The sequence below is a fragment of the Photinus pyralis genome, unplaced genomic scaffold (assembly GCF_008802855.1).
Source record: "Photinus pyralis isolate 1611_PpyrPB1 unplaced genomic scaffold, Ppyr1.3 Ppyr1.4_LG1, whole genome shotgun sequence".
Classification (NCBI taxonomy): domain Eukaryota; kingdom Metazoa; phylum Arthropoda; class Insecta; order Coleoptera; family Lampyridae; genus Photinus; species Photinus pyralis.
Window position 1 is genome coordinate 64,080,154 of NW_022170249.1, and position 20,803 is coordinate 64,100,956.

Here is a 20,803-nt window from a genome sequence, read left to right on the forward strand (position 1 = left end):
TGATTGACAATCATAGGATTTGATTTGCCACGTTGCCGGCACAGTGCCGATAACTTCACGACAGTACCTTTTGTTTATCAGAAACAGGCGCATGCGCATCACATCTACATTTGACGGTCTGACAGTACAGAGTAACAAACGGCAAATTGACACATCACTCAAATGTAAGAAATAAATATTTAAATTAACAGTGTCTTTATTCACCCTAATTCCATAATTTTGGAAAAAATGAGGTCCGTGGCAATATCTGTACTGAGTGTGGTCTTAACGACCGTAGTCCTGGCCAATGCCTACTACCAGAAGAAACAATTTTATCCTTCTGTTGTATACATAACCAAATCAAATCCTAGTATGGCTGTAAGTATTTCCTCGGCATTTACCACAATTTTGCGCTGATTTCTACATTTGTAGGTCATTTATATTCAAGCCTTCATACTGGTTTTTCTCACCGGTAAACTGATGCGCAAGGTCTTCTTTGGACAATTGCGAACGGCGGAATTCGAGGTTTCTTTAGCCTGTAACAGGAATGTTAGTACTATATCATGATCGGTTTTAGCACCTCATGGAGAGAGCGTGGTATGCCATTACAGAGACTTGTCTCGCCTTCACCGTGTTTCGTGACGATTTCACACCAAAGTTTGTAGCACTTTTTACTATACTACTCTTCTTGAAATCGTTCCACTGGCTGGCCGAAGATCGAATTGATTATGTGAGTATAAGTATACCAAGGTGCAGAAGGGCCACATTGTATTCAGAAGGTCAAATTCGGAGCTTAAACTTTAAAGTGCACGTGCTTATGTTGTTCACATCCCTAACTCTTTAAGATGGGTAATCTTCTAAATTATACAGTACAACAAAGGTCTAAATCTGTTGAGAATGTTGTAGACGACTTGTCACTTTTGTGGTGGTTTCCTTAGTCTCCCAGGTGCTTTCCCTGGCTTTGAAAAGGGTTTAGAGACCAGTAGAAGTCATTTTAAAGCTTGGAAAACGTACTAAATGCCCTAAATTGTTATAGAATTCTTTCTCAAATGCATTTAAGAAGTGCTTCAAGGCTTAGTTGACCTTTTCCAGAGCCTTTCATGAACTCATAGACTATTTGGAGCCTTAGAAGGTTTTCAAGAACAATTCTGTGTCCTTTGTAGAGCTAAGCAACCTTTTTTATTTTTTTTCAGTTAATTGTTTCGAAATGTGATAATGTGAAAAAGCATCGCTCTATATGATACCTTTGAAGTTGACCCTTATTGGCAACTGCTGGTGACAATAAATCATTATTTAAAAGCTCTAGGAAAGGCCTAGAAGGCTCTTAAAACAACCTAGAAAGCACTACAGAGGGTTTAGATTTGTGTCAATAGGAAAAGGCATGAAACAAGCGCTATGGAATCTTTGAAGTAAAGTTTAAGCGCTGAATAAGTACACAGTTTAAACTCCGAATTCAACTATTAAAATATGAGTACAAGTACAAGTGTGTAAGTAATCGTTTTCTTGTAGATGGAAAGGAGTCCAGTCATAAGCTGGGTGTTTCACATTAGAGTGTTATCCTTACTACTCGTATTAGGTACTTCGGACTTTTATTTTCTACAACATGCATATCTATCTACGATGGCGATGGGACCATCTGTACAGTTAGTGTTCGGTTTCGAGTATGCCATACTTTTAACTATGGTTGCCAATATAGCTCTAAAATATGTTTTACACACGATAGATTTAAATAGCGAAGCTCCTTGGGCGAATAAGGCTGTGTTTTTACTATATACGGAACTGGTAATGGGCCTCATTAAAGTAGTCCTATACATCGCTTTTCTCATAATTATGATAAAGTTGTATACATTACCGTTGTTTGCATTTAGACCGATGTATTACACATTACGGAACTTTAAGAAGGCATTTAATAATGTAATATTGTCACGACGCGCCATTCATAATATGAACACCCTGTATGCGGATGCCACACCGGAAGAACTGCAAGCCGCCGACAATGTATGTATCATTTGTCGCGAGGAAATGACCACGTCTTCGAAAAAGTTACCGTGCAATCATATTTTCCATACTGCGTGCTTAAGATCTTGGTTTCAACGACAACAGACGTGCCCAACATGTCGGCTGAATATTTTACGAAATCCTGCAACTGCAAGGGCCGAACCGCGTCCGCAAGCACAACCGATGCCGAACCCGTTTGCTGGTCCTCCTTTCGTTTTTCAACCGTTAATTAATCCAATGCAGGATTTAAACCAAGGTGCCGCCGCTCAACCGCCACCCACCGCACCGCCAACCTCCACCTCGCAAAGCACGACCCAGCAAGGTCCAGTACCACCGTTTGCTTTGCCTCCTTTTATGCCGTTTCCATTTTTGCCATTTATGTCTCCACCACCGATGCCCTCTTCAAATCTTGCATCACTATCCGCTGAAGAACTTAGAAGAATGGAGGGGAATGAACGTGAACATGTGGAGGCGAGAATTCGTTGTCTACAAAACATTCAGGTACCATTATTTTATATATCGAATCCCCCCTCCTCCCTCCAATTGTATTTATGAGCTTAATCTTCTCATGATCTCAGATCCCCTCCGATTAGATGTACCTACTTCAAAATAAATTGAAAGGAATTTTGAGGTATTTAAGATGTTAATTTGAAATAGAAATCTGGGGAGGGGGAAGGAAGTCTAAATTTGTGTAGATTTGATCACCCCAGATTAAATGTTGATACAATTGATTTAGTGTGGGGGAGTGCCCTAATGAAGTGTAAAAAAATATATAAACTGAATTTCTCAGGTGATGCTCGACGCAGCCGTACTTATGATGAATCAGTACAGTGCGGCAGTCGCCACTTCCGGAACGATACCGAGTCACCCGCCAACGGACAATGTTCCACCTGCAGCCAATGATTCTAGTAATACAAGTAAAGAATCGGAAGGCGGCACGTCTAGCTCGAGTAATTCAAATGCATCAATTCCCGCTACATCATCTGCAAATCCGCTCAGTGCCGAGGAAGAAATAAGAAGACGACGTTTGCAACGATTCGAGCAGACCGTAGAGCAACAACAATAGACTAAATTTATTGTGGTAAATGCTTTTGGATGAAAGACTTAAGTCAAACTATTTTCGTTATTTGTATATATTGGTATTTTGTGAAAACCGTGATTATTGTAAGGTATTTCGTTGCGACTGTATTAAGTTCAAGTTTTGCAATGTTCTATTGGAAGATGTATTTGAAACCAAAAGTTACACTACGAATTTGTTATTCATTTTGTTTATTTTTAAGAATTTATGTCACATGGCAGTGTATATAATTTATTTTGAACTTAATAAATTTTGCACTTGCATTGTTATTGCTACTATGTAACGTACAGTATGGGGGCAATCGCCAGGATTTTTAAGCTGTATCAAGAAGTAATAGGAACGCATTAATACATAGCATAAGGAAAAATAAGGGCACTTTTAGTTACCTTTACTAAGACAGTATTACAGGTAGGTACCTTTTTAATCTAAATTGATCGGAAAACAACCTTTAAATGGCTTTAGGCTGACTTCACGCATGCAATTAAAGCACAAACGATGTGTTTAATCGCAGTCGTTTGTACCTCTTTTGTGCCATATAATAAGTCTTAGGAGAACCAGTTATACAGAATTATAGACGATTTGAAATGCATGCAAACACCTAAAATAAGATAGGTAGGTACCTACACGAATTGAACCAGCTGTAGATTAAGCGTACCTTAAGTAAGTATATGCAGTGATATTCATGTAAAAAGTAGTCAGGGATTTCATGTCTACTTTCAAATAAGAAAAAGTCTTCTGAAAGACGCCTAATTTTATGCAACCAAAATAACTTCTTGAAACAAATAAAGATCTGGCTGACATATTAATTTGAATATTGTTGCTTTGGCTTCACAGAAAATAAATCTCTTAAGCTCTTTTAACTGGTACCGGCACTATACCAATTGGAAATATCAATATCAACACACGAACGAAAATTAGTATTCGGAAGTCAAAGCGATAATATTCAAATTAATTAATATGACAGGAAAATCTTCATTTGTTGTAGGTAGTTATTTTGGTTGCATAAAGTTAGGCGTCCCTTAGAAGACTTTTTATCATGTAAAAGTAGACATAGGAAATCCCTATGTCTACTTCTACATGAATATCACTGTATATGTAACTGTATGTATAAAGTTTAATGAAGAAAAATATGCATATTTACAAAGGGAATTATAGGTCGCCACTCGTGCCACAAGATAGTCGTATTACAATAGGTCGCATTGTAACACTTGTCTTTCAATATACTATTTTCTCATTAAAAAGTTAACGATTTCTTAAAATCAAAGTACCTACCTACAGTTTTCCCCAATAATTCATTTACTTACATAATCATCAGAGCTATAACAATAATGGAAATCAATAATCATATACTTAAACATTTATAACGGTTAGGAGAGTTGGCGCTCGAGTTTCTTCAAACCCGCCGCATAAACGGCCAACAAGCTCACGATTAAACAAGAAAATACAAGCTTGAGATCTGTCACAGCGCTAGTTCGTCGTGGGCATTTGATCTTTGTCCTGCATTGTACTCACCAATGGTTGAGTGCAACTCAATTTCTAACTTAACTCTCCCCGTATGAAATTATATCGGCAATTCTCTTAAATTTAGACTTGCAGAATCCAAAATGCCCAGAAAATTAAAAATCGTACCTACTCTACTAGTAAAAGTTATAGGGCTTTTTGGGGGGTTTTCTTCATTACAATACAGTTTTTTACCTATAACTTTTGACGTGCTGAAGCGATCTTAACGTATATTGGCAATTTTTATAGATTTTGATCTGTAGAATTGCCCAGACAATTGAAAATCGCACTCTTCTGACAAAAATAATAGGGATTTATGGTGTAGTTACCGCACTTGTCTGCGAACGGTCCTGAATTTTGTACTGTAAGCACTGAATAATAGATTCAAACTTGCGTAAAAAGTCTAACTCAATGATCGGTTGTGTCACACTGCCACACGACATTACGGTGGAGGATTCCCGGTTACCTTACATTCAGATTATAAACCTTTTATCTCTATCTTTTGTAAGAACATCGATAAGGTAATTGCCAGAGAAATAATGTGCTTCTAAGATTCCAACCAGTGGAACTACTGTGGCCGTTGAAGTTACAAAAAGTAAAACAAAAACACCAATAAACCAGAATTATATATACCTATATTAAAATAAAGAACGCGTTTCAACAGCAAAGGTATCATCATCATGATAACTCTGACGATGTCCCGAACTGCTCAAAAGCCTGGAAAATAGATTATTTGATTGGTACATCTTCGCAATGTTTTTTTTTAAAGATGCAAAACAAAACACAAAGGTCTTTACATATTTATTTAACATATATAACCGTGTAACGCAGTTTTTTTAAACATATAGCAACTAACCATTTAACTGTCCAATTCGTTTCTGATTTGCTCAAGGGTTTTGCGTTTTGTTTCAATCAGCACGCCCATTATAAGTAACGCGGAGACGAAGCATAAGATACCAAACATAAAAAACACATAGTAGCGCATGCCTTCCGTATTTATAGCGTGAGAAAACAGATGAGTAAGGAGAAGTCCAATAAACCAACTGCAGCCCATTGCAAGGGAGTTTGAAAAACTCTTTACCTCCATTGGAAGCAGTTCACTGCTCATCATGAAAGGATGTGGACCTGCTCCCAATGAGTAAGCCGCCATCAAGATCGCAAGAGTGGCAATGGGATTTATTTTGGACTCTTCCTTCTCTGCAAAATATAATCCTGTTAGAGTGTGACTGAGCCCCATCAGTACCAATGAGACAATCCATAGTGGCTTTCGACCCAATCGATCAACAAGTAAGGCACAGATTAAGCTACCGACCAACTGAACTGACGCAAATATTATAGCGCCATGATTAGGATTTGCAAGTACGTTTGCTATGTCGCATATTCGCCGCGCAAAGAAGATTATTGCGTAACTACCGGTTAATTGTTGAGCACAATGCATTGATATTACCATAATTGTTCCTCTGACACAACCGTTTTCCTTCAAGGCGTCTTTGAACTCAAGAAAATAACTTGTGGTATACTTTTCCATTTCTTCAAATTCACCATCTATATTGTAGTTTTGACCTCTGAATAACTGCAACGTTTGTTTGGCATTCTCTTTCTGCTTTTTTTTACATAGCATTATAGGTGAGCCTGGTAGAAGCAATAAAATTACCAGGAAAATTACCGGCACAGAGCAAAATGGTAGTGTTATTAAAATCATGGAATCTAGTACCTCCATGCAATACACAACAATCATCCCTAGGGCAATTGCAAAAATGAAGATTTCATTTAATGCACCACGAATTTTTTTATCCGCAACTTCTGTTATATAGCTCGGTGCGTAAATGCAAGCCACCGCTGTGCCAAATCCCAAAATAAATCTTCCCAAGCAAAATTTTGCAAATGACTCCGCTGTTCCCAAAATTGTCCACCCAAAAAAGAACGGCAACGTTATTAAATATATCGCCGAACGTCGTCCGAGAAAGTCAATTGTGAAGCAAATGTAAATATCTGCTACGATTGCTCCCACATGCAAGAAACTGTAAATCCATCTCAATTCACCGTCGTCATATGTTTTGAGTAAGATGGGCTCAGCAGAAGAAGACCAACCTAGAGCGTTTCCAATCATAAATCCTCCCAAACCGACTATATAAAATATTGATAAATATCTTAACGTTTTTACATCAGAAAGCACTTACCACCTAAAGCGCACAAAATTTGATATGTTCGTACAGGTGAGTTTTCGGACATCTTTTCGCCTTTAAATATACAGGAGAAACTCGCATCTGTATGTTAACAATAATTGCAAATAAATTTGTAGAGCTGTCAATATGTCAACAAAATAAATACAAAAATCACGAGCGCGTGAATTCGATTTTTTTATGATCATAAAATATTTCGGATACAATCAAAACCGCTCTGTGATTTTCACGGAAATGACGGTTCAGCAGAAGGCAATCCTGCTGTTGCTGCTACCACTGAATAAAGAATCTGAATCTTCATTCAATGCTGCGCACTTTGATGGCATCCATTTTTTGATGGCTCTCCAAATCATTTGATTTTCGATTATAACGAATGATTTTTTAAAGCCTTTATTCTTTCGTACGGTAGTATAGGTAGGTACTCGAATTTCCCGCCCTCCGTAACGCGGGTGGCATTATTTACGCCAGTCACCTTTCAATGTGTGGTTACGGTTGACATGCAGTTGAATAGTCGCCTCTTACGACACGCAGTGGCGCTGCGGTAGGGGTATTCTTTCCCCGCCCCATACACGGGTAGGTACAGATGGATTCCTGGTGTTTCAAAACATGTATGCATTACCTTCCTTATGAACGTGCGGGTGGTAAAACGGAGCAAACGCATGGCATCATAATATATAGGTACTATATAATAGTATATACTATAGCACCACGGCATGGAATAAATGGCTGTAGCCAATCAACATTACACGCGACAAGCTGGAGCTGTTTTTTACAGTTAAAATTTCAACCCTGTCGCCTTTGCTATACATCTTTGTGTTCAAAAATCACAATTTGATGCTATAAATAGTAAAGACTATAATAGCTAACCCGAATTGGACATTAAATAATCAAGTTACTGTTTCATAGTACCTATACGCAGATGATCATTTAAAACAAAATCGTGTAGACTTGGTTGCCCAGTATAGCCATCTAGGTATATTCTATGTATTTTTTACCACCCGCACCGCACGTTAGTAAAGGGAGGTACTTATTGCATTGGGGTACAAAATGAGCCCCCACTTTTTTGACGGAAATACACGTTTTGAAGCACCATCAGGAACCCGAATCAAACAAAATCTTGATAATGTCGGTCTATCGGTCCATCTGTCCTCTCATTTTCTGCTGAACGGCTGAACCGATTGGAACCAAATTTGGTACCTACACATATTCCTAGACATAAAAGGGCAGAATCACGCATGCGCAGGTGGGCGGATGGTATCTGTGCTAGCCCCCGCAATTTTTTTTAAGTATACATAACCGATTTGATAGCCCATATGTATACGTACATTTAAGAAAATTTCCCTGTATACATTTAATTAATAATCTTAATTTAATAAACAATTTACATATTAAAAACATTTAAAAAAGATGACAGTGGCAAGATTGGTTGCATATCTTAAGGAACATTTGACTTGTATATTTAAGGATTGATCATACAGACTAATAATATAACTCTAAGATACAACTGGGTCAGCCCCAGATTTCGCACTGGTAGTGCTGGATTATACCATATATGTACCTACGAAAGCGAACTTTTGGGGGGAGAGTCATTAAACGAGGGAGGTGGAAGAAACACAATGGAAGATGCCATTGACAGTAGCTGTGGAGTATAGGACGGTGACCATACTGACATGCTAGTGGTAGCTCGCACACCACCACTTCGCCTGCTTATAGATGCTAGAGTTGGAGAGGTGACGCGAGTTAATTTATTTAATAAATGGCAGCAAGAATGTGAACACAGAAGCTCTTGGACCAGGGACCCCAATCTACATAAATGGATCTGTAGAACAGAGGAAACATAAACGTTGAGTTTTTTTTAACCAAACCCGCTGTCAAACACCTCCCCTACAATTTGTTACTGGACACTTAACAGTACTATCCCTGGCTGTACAATTGTATGGAAATGAATAATTAATTATCGAAACTTGAGTTTATTAAAATACACATACTTAACTCAGCCTAATTTATTTGCGACTGTAAAGTATATAATGTACATAACTACGTAAAGTTTTATACGGTAGCCTGCATATATTTTAATAAACTTGAAATGCTTAAAAAGTACATGTTTACTTAATTATATTCATATAGCCAAGAGAAATTTAAATGCAAGATACTATAAAATTACGCCTCCACAGCCTTCTTGTTCTTTTTGGATTTAGACTTTTTAGGTTTAGGTAAAGTGCTCTTCTTCTTTTCTGACGGCTTGTTTGCAACTTCCACATTTATTTGCCTGTCGTCCAAAGTTGAATTATGCAACTTTAACGCTTTCTGTAAATAACACTTTTAGTGAGAGAGTAAACGATAAAAACATCGGCTTACTTTGAATCCTGCTTCATCCTTCATACGAACGAATCCGTAACCGCGCGAAACATTGTTGCGGAATTTAGATAAGTGAACTCCATCGACGAGACCCGCTTTTCTGAAATATTGGCGCACTTGTTCGTCGGTAGTTTTAAAATTAAGTTGCCCAACGAAGAGAACAAACTTCTCGTCTCGTGATACTCGATCGGGAGTGGGGGCGGTTACTTTTTTGGGAGGGTCATTCTGTTTTTTAGTTTTCTCTGCTATTTTTTTGGGGGCATCGTCTTGTTTCATTTTTTTGTTATTAGCTTTTACAGGTTTCGCAACCGGTTCTTCTTCAACGTCACTTGCATCGCTATCGTCATTGTCATCTACCCCGTTACCCTCCATGTCATCATCACTATTCTCCTCTTCGTCTGAGTCTTCCTCATCTTCTTGCATATCGCCTGAATCAACGTCTTCGTTATCAGAATCTTCTTCCAATTCTAGAGCGTCTTCGCTACCTGAAGATTGTTCTTCCTCTTCCTCCTCATCACTGCTGTCGTTGGCAACCATTTTAGACGGTGTCTTTTGCTGTTTCTTTGCACCTTTATTCAGAACTAAGGGTGTTTTTTGTTGTATTGGAAGCGGACTGGTTTTTTTCAGTGGCTTCATGGGCGTTTTTAGCTTGGCGGGTGTGTTATTTGCAGATATCGAGGTGACTTTTGAAGTCTTTTTGGGGGATGTGTTTTGTGGAGCCAATGATTTACGCTTCATGCCTTTCGTATTTGCAACCATATTGTTCTAAAATTGTACTGACTAGTGAAATAAACTATAAAAATTGTTTAGATTTAAATACTTACGGGAAATTAGTGGCGAAAAAACTTGTAGAAACAGACACAATACAACGAGGTAAAACACGCGCTAAAGTGCAAAAGTAGGGTTATGTAAATAAAAACTTAGGTTAAAGTAACGGCGGGTTTACACACGCAGGAAATCAGTAAAGCTCGTTTTACACGGTGAGTATCCTACAAAACATTCAAACCAATTTATTACTTATTTGTTGCCACCATTTTTTCTCTTTAGCAGTCTAAAAAAAACAAGTACTACTCCTTTAAGCTTAAAGTACCATTAATTGTTTGGTGAAAAATATTCGACGTGGCACGATTCTAAAATTTTCAAAAATCTTCAAGCGCCTCGAATCGCTTCAGCGAATTTTACGCGCGATGTCACAGATGTTGACGAGTAAATTGTTGTTTAACGCTCCCGAACAGGGTTCCTGAATGGTGAATGGTTATAATTCCTTTATATTTCAAGAGCGGATTGCTGGAGGAGGGTAGGTACCTACTCTCAAAGGGTGGAAAGATGTTCTAGAGGAGATACGTTTACTAGCGCTGTGAAAACTTAATTGTGATCTCGAAAATGTTGTAAGAAGAAAAATGCAATATTTCTGAGGATTTCTTTAAGGTCTTGATTCTTTTTGCATTATATTATATAGCGCAGACATCCGAATCAAATAAAATCTCCATGATATCGATCGGTCTGTCGGTCTGCCTGCCTGTACTCTCATTTCTGGCTAAACGACTGAACCGTTTGGCACCAAATTTGGTACACATATCCTCTGACATAAAAGGGCAAAATCACGATAGCTCAGGTGTGCGGGCGGTATCTGTGCCAGCCACTGTAATTTTTTTCATTGACCCTTTGCTTTTTCTAAACTTATTGGATCACGATGGATGTATTTGTGCGGTTGGAATCTTTCTTGTCTTCTTCTTTTTTACCGTGTTGGAATTTCCAGACCCTCTTGATCGATCTGAGACAGGCCGTTTTTTGATTAAACTTGAAAAAAAAGCGCTTTTTTTTCTGAACTTTTCGGCTATAACACTTTAGTTGTGTACATGTGGTTGCAATTTTTGTTACTGTTTTGGATTTGCCAAGCCAAAATAAAAAGAATGCTGTCTGATTGATCTGATACAATTCCAATAAATAATAAATTTAAAGGAAAGAGGATACCCCTGCTATATCGAATATTTCTTACTATTTTGGACTTTCCAAGTCGAATTAGAAGAATATGTCTTTATATCGATCGTTTGCTTTATAAATTTGTATTTGTCATTGTGCAATGTGCAATGTTCGTAAATAGTTAAAAGTTGAGGTAAAAGGGCTGTATGTAAGGGTACAGTTAGCTTTGATTATTTGTTGTAGATGTCGCACAATGTAGTTTTCCTCGTAGTTTTCTCATGTACCATGTACTTAGAAGTTTAATTGAGAATGCTGTTTCAATAAAGTTTATAGGAATTACGAGTTTAGGAAAATTCCTTTAGCTTAAATTCTGTTTTCATCCAGTCTTGACTTCGGAGTTAGATTGATTATTATTGATTATTACAGGGTATTAATGCAATTTGGGACATATTCTAGTTTTTGATACGTATGTATATGTTAAGAGAGGAGCACTATCGCTGTAGGTACCTATAGTCACGATTACGAAATAAAATTCTCCGATGTTGTCGTACAGGTTGAAAACCGAGTTGAAAACTATTATAATGTAGAATTGTTAAATGCAAATTGGAAAGGAAATAAGAAAGTAAGTGAGTACATACTCTGAAAGGTTTCCAATCGCTCTTTTTCCCTTCCTTGTAACCGATGAAGACCCAAGAGCTAATCTCAGTCATGAGAGGGGAACTTTTACTTGATTTTTTTAAATTCCACTCTTCTCTTTTCTTTTATTTATGTCTCTTCAATTAATCCTTACAGCGTCAGACACACATCCTCGGGCAGCTCCTTTTTCACACCCAACGTAGGGCCTACCACTAGACCGTTTGTTACTTGTCGATCATGTGCCATGGGTTCCAGTTGGTTTGGCGGCAGTTCTGATTTCTGATTTTGAGTTGCGCAGTCGTTTCCCGGATGGGGTTATTATAAAACATTTTTATTAATTTCGTTTGTACCTTTATCCCTAATTTATATTACCTACACAAAGTATGTAGGTAATGCTATCAATCCTTGATTATATAATCAATACGTATAATACATCTATATTCAAAGCTTATCAATATAAAAGCCTTAAATTATGGTTTTATTCAATATTTTTTAAAGACACAACACCGCGCCTTAGTGGTACAGTACAAATAAATCAAAGATAGGTATACTCTCTGCATAAGGTATACCAAGATATAAACCCTTAACGACAAAAATACAGTCATTTGTGGGTTAAAGTGGCGGTCAAGTAAACGGTTTCCTCAAGATAGAATTAAGTATCTAAGCATATATGACCTCCTAATTAAAAGGAAGGTGGAATGTGGAGTTGCCTCCATCAAAGACAAACTTTATGTCGTGGACTTTGGTACGGATTGGAGTGTCGCTCGGGAGGACTAGTTTAAGGAAAACCTTTTCTCTGAGTTTTGAAATACAAGAAAAAGGTCAATGAAAACGTATACGAAGGGGAGGTATGTCACATTAAACAGATTTGTGTAATTGACGTTTATTAAAGAAATTTCGTTACGTTTTCATTTTATTGATTCATCTACCTACGTACATGTTTGGATTGAAACTTACGTGAACTTAACTATTACAAAAAAATGTATACCTTTTTAAAAAAAATAGGGAAGTAACCGTAGTCCATAGCAACAATTAATAATACGTATAAGGTACGTATAAAATATTTAATACAGAATTAAACGTTTATACATGATACCTATATTTATACTGAAGAAATCAAAAGGTAACGAATCAAGTGTTAATTGTCTTCGTAGTGCTTAACAATTTCGTAGATGTCTTGCCAATTTTCTGGTAGAAATTGCTTTTGTAGTTTGTTTTCAGCTGGAGCGTAGAATCGTTTGCCATACCTGCTGATGAGAACTAACATTAGTAATTGGTTGCACAAGTATTCACAATAATGCATCCTAGTAAAGAAATCATTGTGTCAATTTTAGTACGTAGTCCAAGTATAGGTAAGTAAGTACATATAAAGGTTTTAGATGGCATACTATTGGTACAGTTCCCAAACAGAAAAGTAATGAGATCTGTGGTTAAATAAATAAAGAAGTCTTGCACGAATTGAATGGTAAACATTTGTAATTAATGATAAAAAGAAATGCAATTTAACACGGCAAAAGGCAAGATGACAGTGTTCAATATCTATCACTTTCATAGCAACACATTAAGTAACATTCGAAATCATTAACGACTGGTTATTGGATTTTTCCATCAACACTTCCCCTAAAAATCAAGTGTTTACAGAATAGAAAGCACCATTCACTCACAAACACGCACTTCACTTACTCCAATGATGCTACGAAAGCTCTCGAAGCGTTGTCTAGTGAGTGGTTTTGTGAACAAATCGGCCCCTTGTTCATCTGAAGGCACACACTCAATTCTAATTTGACCAGAATCCAAACTGTCACGGATGAACATCCTACTGAAGTCTATATGCTTTGTGCGGCTGTGGAAAACAGGATTCTTCATTAGATTAGTAATGGCGCTTTGATTTGTAGTCCATTTCATCAAGAATCCTTGTCTTCAAGCTAGCGTCCCCACAACCAAACTTACCGCTGATTGGATTGTAGACGTAGATCAGCGTTTCTGCAATTTGCTGGACCAAGTAATGGGATCACCAGCGTACTTGAACAAGATTCCGGGTGTTGATTTCCTTGTTTCTCGGTCCTCGCCGTAGTCGGCATCACAAAATGCTTTAAGATCATCACCACGACGCTTGTACAAAATTCCATAGTCCTGAGTTCCCTTTATGCAGTTCGAGTCGTTTCACCATTGCCCATTTCATTACGCTAGGAAAATCCATCTTTCGGGAAAGAAAATCCGACGGCAAATCTTTCCTTTGACAATTATTTCAATCTTGACAATGCCCTTTCCAAACGTCTTCACTGATTAGCCATATTCGACTTGAACGTACTTCTCTGGGAAAAACACCTCAAAAGTAGAAAACCAATTACGGTTTATGGTCATGTACCGGAATCTGCACTACAACATTGGGGGAATCTACAGATTTGACGATATCCAATTAGGCAACAAACGCGGACCCTTCCTGACTCTTCTCAGACTTGGAATTCTTACAGTACCGCTTATAAATGCCTAACTCGACACATTTCTAACATTTTGAGACAAACTTCGTTAACTTGTCGCCACTCCCACCGCCCTTACCGTGATCATTCCCCTGCTAGGGGTTTGTTGGGCTTATTTTTACTGGTAGAACCATTTAAGAAGCTTCTATCATTGAGCTGCTCAACAACACATAACCTCTCCCGAAGATTTATCCAACGTTCGATTTTCTTTAGGTATTTACTCCCAACCATTAATAAATTCATGGTATTCGGCAGGTATCGTGTTCAAAACACGATTCAGGAACAGGGAACTTGGCAATTTTATCTAGTTCTCCTTCCAAGTCTCGTCTGGAATTTCTGTCCATAGCTTTTCGAGTTTAGCGATGTTTGGCAATCGAATCCGCAGATTCCTTTCCTCTTATACTAAAAAAAACCATTGAAAAGGCAATCTTGCCCTTTCTCTGATCTCTGCTCATAAACTGAATGCAATTTTTCCCAAATTTCCTTGCTAGTCGTAGACATATTTATCAATTGTCGTACCTGAGTTGACAAACTCAATACAATAATATTCTGAGCAATAAATTCAAGCTTCTTGAGTGCTTCCTTTGACTCGCTAACCTTGGGCTTTGCATCTGTAGTCAGTTCAGCGCTGCCTTATCTTCCACTATGTCCATACAGTCATTTACATGACAAGGAATTTCCAATCAACCCAGTTAGAATGGCTCTCCAATTTATCTATAAAAACTCGCGAAACTTTCATGATAAATCTCCTTCTAAAACTAAAGACACATTTCCGTTACGATTGCTTACAACGAAGCTCCACCAAAAAGAATTTCGCGTAATACTGGGCCCATAACCTGATGAGATCTGTAAAATTTTGATATCATTTTTAGTGACCCTTCAACCTCTTCTTAAATTCAAGTTTGTGTTAAAAGCAGGGTTAAAAGTCTAGTGTTTGACCAGAACTACCACCAATATTCGAATTTAAATCAAACTTTGGATATAAGGACTTTATTTCTTTCACTTCTAAGCTGAAAACTAAAATTTAGAGTAGATGTAGCATAAAAAGTTTTAGTGGTCCTTCCACAATATTTTTAAAACTCAAAAATCAAGGCCACCATTTTAGAGTAATAACTGTAATAAGTAAATATTTCGAGTTTCACTTACAAATTCAATTTTGGAGCAGATATGCTACAAATGTTCTCGAATTTTGAGTTTAAAAGCAACATTTTCTTCACTTTCAAGCTGAATATTTTACAGTAGAAATAATTTTAGTTAACAGTTCAAGACTGGGAAAATAATGCACTGTAAAAGTTCGCAGTTCCCGGTTGATAGAAGAAAAGAGCGTTGGAGGAACTCGATAAAAATTTCAGAGCAAGCGGGAATAAACATTTTAAGATTAATGAGGGAAACCCGATAGGAAGTTAAAGAGATAGTGTGAGAAATTGAAAAGAACCAGCGAGGGTATGAAGGAGGAATCTGAGAGAATGATAGCAATTGAAAAAATTGAGAAAAACTTAAGAGGAGAAAGGAATTTGAGGAATACGTGAAAGGGAACTCGATAAAATTTAAAGAGGAAATAGAGAAGAGTAATGTATTTTAGGAAAATTTGATGCGGTACTTTGAGAAGTTTTTAAAGGAAATTAGAAGGAAACCCGACTCGAGAATAGGAACTTGAGAACAACTTGAGAGCAATTTATATGGAAATTGAGAGAAGTCCGATGAGAGCGTGAAAGAAATTTGATGAGCGACAAAGATGTGAGAGTAACATGAGGAGAAACTTGAGAGGAGCCTGAGGAGAACGTGAAGATTATTTGAAGCGAACTTGAGAAAATTTGATGGATACTTCAGGAAAGTTTAAGAGGCACCCTGAGAGAAAAACGACGCGATGCTGATCTGATAGTTGCTGTCAGTGATTATTTTGAAGAACTACTAAAACATTTTTTTAAGGTAGGTATGTATGTAGGTATTTGTTTATGCAGAAACGGTGGAGTAATTGTGTAGAGGTTTAAGTTGAAACATGAAAATGTGGTACCAAACAACAAAGAGCAGTCCGGAATACCTACAATTCTCAAACTACATATCTGCAGTTGAAGCTACGTATGCGCAATTTGCAATTTTTGAGTTAGCATCTATACACTTAAAGCTAATAATAAAACATTCTTTGCTTAAAGCATAGTGTAAATTAGTAACAATTATGTTCGGTGAATGTAGCCATCAGCGATTACCTTTACTACTAGCACAGATTTAAAGTGTTTAAATCTGTGCTACTAGTTAAGAACAATATCAGGTAACTTTAACAAAGTTTCTTTTCTTCGTAGTCTGATACTTACAAGTCTGGAATGCTCGCAAACATACCTACATGATTCGACACAAGTTGAAATAAAAAAATGCAAATATAGTAATATATACCTGTGTCCATTTTGTAGGTGGTAAGCCTTTAATTTCTGAAGATAATCTTGTAATTCACCATGACTGGTAAATTTCTCCGGTCGTATGGGTCGCGCTAACAGTTCCAAATCTTGAGAGGTGACGATCGCAATAACGATGAGAAGAATTAAGCTCACTATCCTCCAGTTGAACATCTCGAATCTGCAAGCAGGGAAAATGCGCTCACAATTTTCGTTTAACGATTTAACGGCGCCGGCACAAAAAGGAAATTGAATAAACGCCTCTTGGTTACTACGGAAATAGAATTTTTACCGCTTATTTATTGTCTAAACTAAACAGATATTTTGCCTGTTCTGTGTTATACGAGGATGCCAATTTGAATATTGTCCAATTTATTTCTTTGACAATGTGTTATATAGGTATAATCCATAGGGGTACGCACGCAATTGTTATCACAATTTCGTGTTTAATCATCGGGTAAATACATTATCCTATAATAAAACACATTCTGTCGCTTCATTTTCAATAAACAGTATATTTGGTAAAACTTATTAGTCGCTAATTGATCAGCGACCATATGCTCTATTAAAAGTGTTATGCTCTTGTATTTTCACATTATTTAATTACATAGGTTTAACCTACTCAAACCCACGGTCACAGATATAAATTTCAAGGGACTTTTCATATAAATGATGCAACAGAATGTATACAAGAGTGTAATTACAATTAAGTACTATAATATCTCATGGGAGATTACTTATGCAAATATTAGTTTTTACTCTCAGAACTAATTTACTCCCCCAAGTCATTGAATTTTTTATTCAATGCCCAAATGCAATTGGATTGGTACTTTTACACGTAGGCACAACCTAAAAGATATGCACCATTGAGATCTTAGAAATATAAGAGCTAAATCATAAAAAACGGTGTTACCTATTTTTCATTTTTGGTGATTCCGTCCGCCCGCCCATCTGCCCGTATCGTTTGTCTGTCGGCCTTAATTACTCGTACAGTTTTAAATATATTTAGTGCGTTCTTTTTGACTTCGCTAGCTTATAGTCTTGGGTCAATAGACATACTTTTACATAAAAGGTAATAAATTGACATTTGAGAAATTTGCGGTGGAGGTATATATTTAGAATGTAGGAGTGTTATCTGTTGATTTAAGAAGTTCAATACCCAAACCCCAAATATTTTTCATTTCAAATAACACACAAAAAACAAAGAACGTGAAAACTCATACGAATAAAACAAATAGGTAAGTCATATAATATATAAATAAATAATACAGGTATCTAAGAATTGTACGTTATAAACAACCCTGTCATCTTTTGTTCGTCATGAAAACCTAGATGCCTACAATAGAAACATTCTAATGTATAAAATAGAATACCTTACTTTACTGATTCATTTTAATCTTTAAGTCTACCGTCTTTCGAAATGATAAAAGTTAGAATTATCCTTCTGTTGGGCTGCCTGTCAGCGACCGTAATTATACTTTACGAATTCAATTTAAAAAATATGCTATCATACAATGAGGTTAAAAAAGTCAGTGATCCTATACCAAAGTCAATCCTTTACTGGAACACATTCTGGAACCAAAAGGATTTCAAAATAGGGTTCGGATCGGAACCGTTTAGCACATGCGAGTACAAGAATTGCTTCGCCACGAATAATAAGACATTCAAACCAATTGACGAATTTGACGCTATAATCTTTCACCCTCCGAATTATAACTCAACATACCACGGCAAGCCAAGCCGACGCAACGAAAAACAAGTTTATATTTTTAACAACATGGAAACACCACTCACTAACCCACTGGATTTGGCCAGTTTCAATTCGTTCTACAACTGGTCAATGACTTATCGCTTCGACTCTGATATAATCATTCGATATGGTGAATTCATCGAGGAGAAGTCGAATTACACTTTGCCATCAGTTGAACTGGTCAAGACGAAGACCAAGCTGGTCGCCTGGTTCGTTAGTCACTGCAAAACGTCGAGCAAGCGAGAGAAATTGGCGGAAGAAATGGAGAAGTTTATACCTGTCGACATCTACGGGAAGTGCGGCACCCTCGAATGCGGGAAGACGCAAAGGAATGAGTTTTCAACGCAACAGTGCTACGAGATGCTCGAGGGGAAGTATAAATTGCTAAAAAAAACGTGGTACCGATTGTGTACGGTGCGGGTAATTACAGTTTGTATGCTCCTCCTCACTCTGTGATCAATGTCGCCGACTTCGACACGGTCAAGCAGCTGACTGACTACTTACAGTATCTGGATAAAAACGTGACCGAATACCTCAAATACTTTGAGTGGAAGAAAAACTTTACAATTGTAAAGGAAAATAAGGTGATTAAAGCTTGTGCCATTTGCAAAAAATTACATGAACCATTAAGGAACTCGGTTCACGGCGATTTAAGGAGTTGGCATTTTGGAAAGAAAGGGGAGATTTGTAAATTTGGTAAAAATCTGCCACAGATTGTCCAAAAGTTATTATAGTATTGGATTGTTTACTTAATTTTAACAGTGCGATTTCAATCATTTCTGTGTAGTTTGTCACCTCACCCCCTCTCAAAACTGACCGCTAGAATGATGATGCCTGGTGAAATTTAAACCAGCTAACAGCACTAACTGCTTGGATTTGTCTATACGTCATGGGCTAAATCCTCAAATTCGGCACAAATTTGTCGTTTATATGCTCTCTTATTCGTGCTTTATCTTTTCTCCGGAAAGCCGCCTTCAATGCCTTTTCACTTTTCGTGAAGGTTAAAATGGCCGATAAAAAAATTATGGTATGTAATAGGTACTGGGAATCCTTCGATATTCCGTTGTATTTGTATTGGTTTGTTACAATGTAGGATCACACCTATTTTGGATTGCTTTTGGACTGAAACTTGATGACCCATTAATACAGGAACGAGAAACGAAAGATTTTTTGGTGTAAGTGACAGTACTATACAACAACTATAAAACTTTCATAACCTGCACTCAACCGTAGCTTGTCTAACGTAGGTAAGTTTTTCTCTAAACGAAAAGGGTAAGTTGTATTAACTATACAAAAGTTTGTTCTAAGCACAAATCATGTGTAAGTATAAAAAGGGCAACAAACTATAAAGCAGATTCCAAGTCATTGCTATAGTATGAGGAACGTTAACTTGGAATCTTCTTGATTCCTTCTGCACTAATAAGTCCGGGAGGTACAATCAAATTTTCAAGGGCGATATTACTGAGAATTTACAGCCTGGTAAACATTAGTTTGTTGAAAAATAAAGTAAATATGTGTTTAGCTGACGCGAGTCGCGACTCTGTGACTTGAGATTATGGAGGTTGAAGATACTGAAGCTGATAATTTTCAGATTGTTAGTTAAGGGAATTTTCCTCACGAAAAAATACTTCTCACGGTATCGTGCAAAAAGAACCATTTGGTGTTGCAATTTGACCAGATCGAGGAATTTTTTACTCCAATTTGACTGTACTAAATGTAAACTTTATATTCTAGCAGCACATATGGTAATCCAATGACCGCGCGCTGCACTTTGAAAGCGCATCTACCAGGTTTGAATCATACCTGAGTACCCAGCGAACACCTACCTTTATACCGATAGCCTCAGTAAACTGGTTCGATTTTTCCAATTCCACTTACATACTCATGCGCGCAGCTAACAGATTAAACCACAGCATTTTTTCAGTTAACATATTTTTTCGTGATGAAACTTCCCTTGAAAATTATTATCAGCCCCATTAAAAAACCCCGAAAATCATTGTTTTCTCACGAAATCTGCAGCCACTCATAATCTTAAGTCACGGATCTGGATCAGCTAACATTAGAATTTATCCTCAGTATAATATCATGAAAGCTTGCACTAAAAAATCCAGCCTCAGTAAAATAGTCTGGTCAAATTTGACGCTACCTCCCGGATAGTCCAGCAGCTCAAAAGACTTCCGTGTGCAAGTAAAGAAAATTCTTTGTGTGTTAGTTACTTGGGTGTATAGAAAGCAAAAAAAAAACTTGGGTGGACATTTCCTACCCCCCACGTATTTTCAGTATAACGTCATTCAAAATGGCCGCAATTTTCCAGTACTATCCTGTTTGCGTGGCCATTTATCGAAAAAGGATTGAAGTTCAGCGTAAAATTATCTACACTTTATTTATTACTAACTTTTTGACAAGTCAAAATATTAGTCCAGAAGAATCACTTTTTCATTTTTCTGCTATAGACAGCAGTTTTGAATATGTTTTTTTTATTTCTCTAGTTACTTGATAAAAAGAATAGTCTTGCTCTTATTTTATCT

General features: G+C 37.1%; 4 protein-coding genes across 6 annotated transcripts; 1 reads left to right on the plus strand and 3 right to left on the minus strand.

Moving 5' to 3' along the window:
* Window positions 1–102: 102 nt before the first annotated feature.
* LOC116177164 (E3 ubiquitin-protein ligase synoviolin-like) lies at window positions 103–3,217 on the plus strand. The gene is made up of 5 exons (XM_031496057.1): window positions 103–357; window positions 412–504; window positions 557–709; window positions 1,489–2,478; window positions 2,768–3,217. The coding sequence occupies exons 1-5, from the start codon at window positions 229–231 to the stop codon at window positions 3,041–3,043; spliced, it is 1,641 nt and encodes a 546-aa protein (XP_031351917.1). The 5' UTR covers window positions 103–228; the 3' UTR covers window positions 3,044–3,217.
* A 2,196-nt stretch (window positions 3,218–5,413) lies between these two features.
* LOC116177172 (facilitated trehalose transporter Tret1-like) lies at window positions 5,414–6,869 on the minus strand. Its single transcript, XM_031496069.1, has 2 exons — window positions 6,736–6,869; window positions 5,414–6,682 (listed from the first exon to the last, which is right to left on the minus strand). Exons 1-2 carry the CDS (start codon window positions 6,785–6,787, stop codon window positions 5,415–5,417), a joined length of 1,320 nt encoding a protein of 439 aa, XP_031351929.1. The 5' UTR covers window positions 6,788–6,869; the 3' UTR covers window position 5,414.
* A 1,857-nt stretch (window positions 6,870–8,726) lies between these two features.
* LOC116177182 (nucleolin 1-like) lies at window positions 8,727–10,017 on the minus strand. The gene is made up of 3 exons (XM_031496080.1): window positions 9,921–10,017; window positions 9,097–9,861; window positions 8,727–9,045 (listed from the first exon to the last, which is right to left on the minus strand). The coding sequence occupies exons 2-3, from the start codon at window positions 9,853–9,855 to the stop codon at window positions 8,899–8,901; spliced, it is 906 nt and encodes a 301-aa protein (XP_031351940.1). The 5' UTR covers window positions 9,856–9,861; window positions 9,921–10,017; the 3' UTR covers window positions 8,727–8,898.
* A 2,688-nt stretch (window positions 10,018–12,705) lies between these two features.
* Window positions 12,706–17,549, minus strand: LOC116158730 (pro-neuropeptide Y-like). Of its 3 annotated transcripts, none has more exons than XR_004142802.1 (3): window positions 16,818–16,887; window positions 16,527–16,706; window positions 12,706–12,905 (listed from the first exon to the last, which is right to left on the minus strand). XR_004142802.1 is itself a non-coding variant. In XM_031471563.1 (3 exons), exons 1-3 carry the CDS (start codon window positions 17,474–17,476, stop codon window positions 12,794–12,796), a joined length of 327 nt encoding a protein of 108 aa, XP_031327423.1. In that variant the 5' UTR covers window positions 17,477–17,549; the 3' UTR covers window positions 12,706–12,793. The 3 variants fall into 3 exon arrangements, 2 of the variants coding, with proteins under 2 accessions (XP_031327423.1, XP_031327422.1); XM_031471563.1 differs by lacking the exon at window positions 16,818–16,887 and adding an exon at window positions 17,439–17,549 and having other exon boundaries at window positions 12,706–12,902; XM_031471562.1 differs by lacking the exon at window positions 16,818–16,887 and adding an exon at window positions 17,439–17,532.
* Window positions 17,550–20,803: the final 3,254 nt, after the last annotated feature.

Excerpts from the sequence above, each read along its gene's own strand:
- LOC116177164 (XM_031496057.1), top strand. The coding sequence starts at position 229 with ATGAGGTCCGTGGCAATATCTGTACTGAGTGTGGTCTTAACGACCGTA. Across the intron at positions 358-411 it reads AATCAAATCCTAGTATGGCT|GTCATTTATATTCAAGCCTT; the intron begins GTAAGTATTTCC and ends CTACATTTGTAG. Across the intron at positions 505-556 it reads TGCGAACGGCGGAATTCGAG|CACCTCATGGAGAGAGCGTG; the intron begins GTTTCTTTAGCC and ends GATCGGTTTTAG.
- LOC116177172 (XM_031496069.1), bottom strand. The coding sequence starts at position 6,787 with ATGTCCGAAAACTCACCTGTACGAACATATCAAATTTTGTGCGCTTTA. Across the intron at positions 6,683-6,735 it reads AATTTTGTGCGCTTTAGGTG|TCGGTTTGGGAGGATTTATG; the intron begins GTAAGTGCTTTC and ends TATTTTATATAG.
- LOC116177182 (XM_031496080.1), bottom strand. The coding sequence starts at position 9,855 with ATGGTTGCAAATACGAAAGGCATGAAGCGTAAATCATTGGCTCCACAA. Across the intron at positions 9,046-9,096 it reads AGGATGAAGCAGGATTCAAA|AAAGCGTTAAAGTTGCATAA; the intron begins GTAAGCCGATGT and ends TGTTATTTACAG.
- LOC116158730 (XM_031471562.1), bottom strand. The coding sequence starts at position 17,476 with ATGGGCGGGCGGACGGAATCACCAAAAATGAAAAATAG. Across the intron at positions 16,707-17,438 it reads TCACCAAAAATGAAAAATAG|ATTCGAGATGTTCAACTGGA; the intron begins GTAACACCGTTT and ends CCCTGCTTGCAG. Across the intron at positions 12,906-16,526 it reads CACCTACAAAATGGACACAG|CAGGTATGGCAAACGATTCT; the intron begins GTATATATTACT and ends AGTTCTCATCAG.